A 5541-nucleotide genomic window follows, 5' to 3' on the forward strand; every position below is an offset into this window, starting at 1 on the left:
ATATATATATATATATATATATATTTATATATATATACAAATATGTATATATATTTATATATATATACCAATATATATATTTGTATATATGTGCATCATATATGACTCATACACTTGCTTACTCGTATACTGTTTGATTTTGCAAACAAATTATGTATTGTAGACTTGCAGTTTGCAACTTTGCATACACAAGAATGTAATCGTCGCCATCACACGTGTAATTATACTTATTTCTTTTAATCATAGCCTTTTGTGTTCTTTTTTCTGAAGGCTTGTTTTTTAAAATATATAAAAAAGCCGTTCAGTAGTTGCCAGAATCAGATGTTCACACAGTGATTTAAAAAGTCGAGAGTGGGTGGTACAAGAACACAAAAAACTGGTTTTCTGTCTCCACCTTTTTCGAGAAAAAAAAATGTGACCCAAGTTTTCTTTGCTGCTAGTAGTAGAGCACCGAGTTTAGTATAAGATTCACACCTCTTGTTTTAAATATTAATGAAGTAAAAAATAAGAAAGAAGTTGCTGGGGTGTTTTAAATAAAGCGTGGTCCCTGAGTGTGCACTGTGGAATGTCTATCAACAAGAAGAAGGCACTATGGAAGAAATGTCCCCACTTCATCAGTCATCAGATCACCAAAGCTTGAGTCATGAGTGGTTCACGCATCATCACCTTCATCATGACTGTGGAAACAAAAAAAAATGACTTCGAAAATACATTACAAATTCTAGCCTTTTTAGGTTTTTATAATCAAATATCCTGTGAGAACAATCAATATTGTTTTGGTTTCTAATATATGCCAAGCACATATGAATACCATACTCAGTCCCACCTTGATACGACAACAGGTTAATTGATCAATCCGGTACAGCGAGATTCATTGTCTGCTACAAGACATTCCTTGTCCACAGCTATAATGTCGGAGACAGAGCCAGTGTGGGCGAACAGTGCAACAACCTTGGTATCAAGTAGGTATTCAGTTGCGAGAGATTTAGTTTGCTTTATAAACACACACACACACACACACACACACACACACACACACAACACACACACACACACACACACACACACTACACACACACACACACACACACACACACAACAACACACACACACACACATACACACACACAAACACACACACACACACTCACTCACACACACGTACGTGTGTAAACCAGTTTTTGCAAGTCCAGTATTGTGCACTCGCTTATAGATTGGGTTTGGGATCACCCCTACTTCTAGCAAGTATAGCACCATCAACCACATGGTCCGATCGATAGAGTTAAGATACTTGGCGGAAATTGCTCACAATTACCTGTATTACTGAAATATCTCCCCGGACACATTTTGAAATTTGTGGCTCAAAATTGGTTTGGCTTGCTCAGATTTTGGAAAATATGGCCGTTTTTCAAAATTTAAATTTGACACTTTTTTGAGGGCAGAAATCGACGTGCCGCGTCATCAATAAGGCCGATGCAAGTCTCAGAATTTAAAAAAAAATTCATTATTTCATGTAGAAAAATAACTTTTTACATGTCGTCATTTTAGGGTCATTTCTCATGAATTGTGCAAAATTTGCAGGTATAAACGTATACGTATTGGAACCCAACACCTAGAAATAAATAGTGACATCTCAAAATTTGGCCGTTTTTTTTAACGACGGCTATGCCGCTATGGCTTTCTGGTGATTACGGTTCACACTGTATACTTTATTTTCCAAAATTCCATTTATTTTTTTTGGATAGAAATGGTAACTTAAAGTATTTTTCAAACCCTATATATACGGAGTGCATCATACATAGTTGCAACTTTTTTTGCGTCAGACTTAACGGACGTAAGTTCGAGCGTTAACGATAATGCTGTGGTGTCGGCGTGTTGCTCCTTGAACGGCCAAAACTACTTGACCGTTGGAAAAATCATGATGGGTGTTTTGGTGCGCCACTTTCGTGTAGACCAACGGGGACCAGCTTGGCGCCCGACCCATGTCCGTTGCCTAAATCACAGTCGTCCAGTGGTCCCGGATCCAAAGCGACCTGAACTTCAAAAGTTCAATATGGATATTTCCATGGACTCGTGCTAAATTACTCTTACGTGTACTCTCAAAATCTCAACTACTCAACAGCCAATCCACGATGAACTACATACAGAGCGCGAGGAAAAAAAAGAATAGAATTACACAGTCATACCTCTAGAGAGCCTCTACTAGAGACTAGAGAGGGAGTTGGCGGCCTCTACTAGGCCGGACGGCGGACGCAGTGACCCTAACTGAATCTATCGGTCGCCTTTATTGACGTACTGTTTTGTGACCAAAATTTATCCCTGCGACTATGTAAATGTAGTATCATTCGTTTTTTTGTAAAACAAAAGACTTCACATTACACATAAATAGGTGCACACTGAACTCGTTCATCGAGTGACGAGTGCGGTGTGATCAGTGATGGCTATTGAGACTCACGAGTAGTTCGGCAGTCTAAGTATATTGAAGTTCGGTCGCCTGACACACGTCCGTTTGGGCACCTTGAACTATATAATCGTATTTTAATAAAATTAATAATGTCGCAAGGGAAAAAGAATCTATTCTGGTCACAAAACGGTACGTCAAAAAAGCGACCCATGACTCTCATTTCACTAAGCCGTATTTCACCATTTCTAGGCCACTAACTATTACGGGACGAGTGTTAATCTCACTACCCATTGAGTCAAGTACTACAAAATTTCAACTAAAATTTAATCTTCAGTACTCTACCGGTCTCTAAGAAAATATAACGCTAAAACAATTGGATATATTTTATTCTTTAAAATTTTATTCGGCTAAAACCCTTTCAATCAGCACGCGGTATCCATATCTACACAATATACACGCCAAAAATGTCATGCCAATGTAGGCCGTCAGGGAGTAAGGGAATATATCTGAAGGTATTTAGATATTTATTTAGAAGGCTACAGAAAGCGTATGCTGATGAGAACATACGGAGGCGGACGGGCGCCCAGAGATCTGCAGACTCGCAACCTCGCTTTGCTTTTCAACTTACAAAACCTCACTACTGAAGAGAAAATATTTCAGTAATTTCAAAATCCCGTTTCACGATGAATGCCGCTGAAATTTGCAATCACGAAAAGAGCACCGATCCTATTTTGTACTCGCTCACCATGGTGGCGAGGAGCATATTCGAGGAAATGGCGATGCTTGACGTTCAACGCTCAAGGCTTGCTAGGTATACGGAGAATACAGCTGTCGACTTTTTTCTCCTGGTAGAATCGAATGCAGAAGAGCTCGCTTATATGAAGGTATACAAATATCAATTAGAGACGATGCTCATGATGAATAGGGACTGTATACAACAACGCTTCTCCCACCGCGGTATTGTACCATCAGACAAATCTAACCCGAGATATCATACTGATAAAGTTGAACGAAAGGTCTCAGTTTCCAACGACCTTCATCACTCTGAGTGCGGTGATACTGTAAGGATGGAAGATGAGGCTCCCAACGTGTCTCGCCATGAAGAGATTGAACCCAGCTTCCCGTTGGATTGGAACATTGACTCGGTTCTGGCGTCACCGATGGATATAATGCCCATACAGCACGCTGTCCCCGACTATATGATATATACATTGCCGCTGCTATTACCATTGCCGCTGCTATTGCCATTGCCGGCTCTATCGTCTACAGTTGTCGCCCCCGACACTTCACTGCCTACTATAGATATGCCATCCGTGGCTGTGCCTACTGCGCCTGCAGTCAACGTCCCTTTGCGGGGAAAGACTAGGCGAGATAGCCGCTCAAGTATACTACGACCGCAAATTACCAAGGTAATCACAGTGTCGAAAATAACGGGGTGTGAGCGCCCCTCACGAGTTGTACGCTCAAAAGGGACAAACGTAGATGAGGAAAGAGAATTTAAGAAGTACCTGCTCAAACCTCCATGTAGCCGTAAAGATTTGGTCAAGGGTTTGCACGTAAATGACAGGGCATATGGTATGACGAAAAAACTCGATGAAACAGGGATAAATGATGATTTAGAATGGCAGTCTATGCTGCGAAGCCAAGTGATAGCCGACCGCCTGGATGCTGTGCGCGCGATAGTACTTAACATGAAGGTCGGACGGGGTTTGCTAGGAACAAATCCAAAGAGCCATACAAATTTGATACCAGCTCTGGCCGATATATTGTACATCAAGTTTTGTTGTCGCGACGATACGCTTTCATTAGATAAGTGGGCGAAGCTGGTGCGAGAAGTATATTACCAAGTGATAAAGGAACGAGAGGTATCCCAGCCTCTTGGATGTTCTTAGATTGAAAACAATATATACAGTAATAGACATTACGTGTGATAATCTCCACAAATGATAAATAATAGTCAATGGGCGCGGTCAAATACAAAGGCCAATTTTATAAATCTTTAACAACCTTGTTTTAGGACACACACCCATAAATATATATATATATATATACATACAAACATATATATATACATACAAACATATATATATACATACATATACATATACGTATATATATATATATATATATATAAATAACGAGTTCGTGTGCCTATCACAGACACACACGCACATGTACACAGACACGATCAACAACACAGACACGAGCAAAAACACAGATACACACGCACACGTACACACACGCACACACTCACGTTTATATATATATTTATATAATGTTTTCGAGTGCCTATCACACAGACACACAGAAGCATGTAAATAGAAAGACACAGACACAGAAAAAGACACGGAGCACAAACACAGATACACACACACATATATATATATATACTCACATACATAAATATAGGAATATATATATAATACATACGTATATATAGGATATTTAGGAATATATATATATAGATCCGTTATCATACAAAAACTCATTTTCTCTCACATACACTGATTAATACACAGACAGACACTCACACACACGGCATATATATATATATAACAAAATACAAAAATACTTATATATAACAATACATCACAACAGAATATATATATATAGCAATATATAAGAATATACAGTTTATAGCAATATATAAAAATATAACAATATGATCACATAACAGCATTGCAGTGTAGATATATAAATATACAGTAACAATACAATTGTTTAACAATAAAACAATACAGAAATGCATATATATATATATATATATATATCCACATATCTGTCCACACACACACATAAATATGTATACACGCACACACACACATATATATATATATATACAAACACACAATATATATATATATGTACATACATACATACTTACACACATACATGTACAAAAAGAGACACTGACACAGACAAAAAAACACACACAGGTACGCATGTACCTATATCTATCTATCTATCTATTCATCTATTTACATATATATATATATATATATACACATATATAGATATATACACACACACACACATATATATATATATACACAAACAGACAAACAAACAAACACACACGCACACATACATGCTGGCATACACATTTATATGTACAAATACATACAATGACAATGACT

The 5541-nt window shown here is 37.9% G+C and overlaps 1 protein-coding gene across 1 annotated transcript; it reads left to right on the top strand.

Annotated features, from left to right (window-relative positions):
* Nucleotides 1-3087: 3087 nt before the first annotated feature.
* On the top strand, nucleotides 3088-4296 carry SARC_04765 (hypothetical protein; the record flags this gene model as incomplete). Its single annotated transcript, XM_014301399.1, has 1 exon — nucleotides 3088-4296. The coding sequence occupies one exon, from the start codon at nucleotides 3088-3090 to the stop codon at nucleotides 4294-4296; it is 1209 nt and encodes a 402-aa protein (XP_014156874.1).
* Nucleotides 4297-5541: the final 1245 nt, after the last annotated feature.

The sequence above is a fragment of the Sphaeroforma arctica genome (genome assembly GCF_001186125.1).
Source record: "Sphaeroforma arctica JP610 unplaced genomic scaffold supercont1.280, whole genome shotgun sequence".
In the NCBI taxonomy this organism is placed as follows: Eukaryota; class Ichthyosporea; order Ichthyophonida; genus Sphaeroforma; species Sphaeroforma arctica.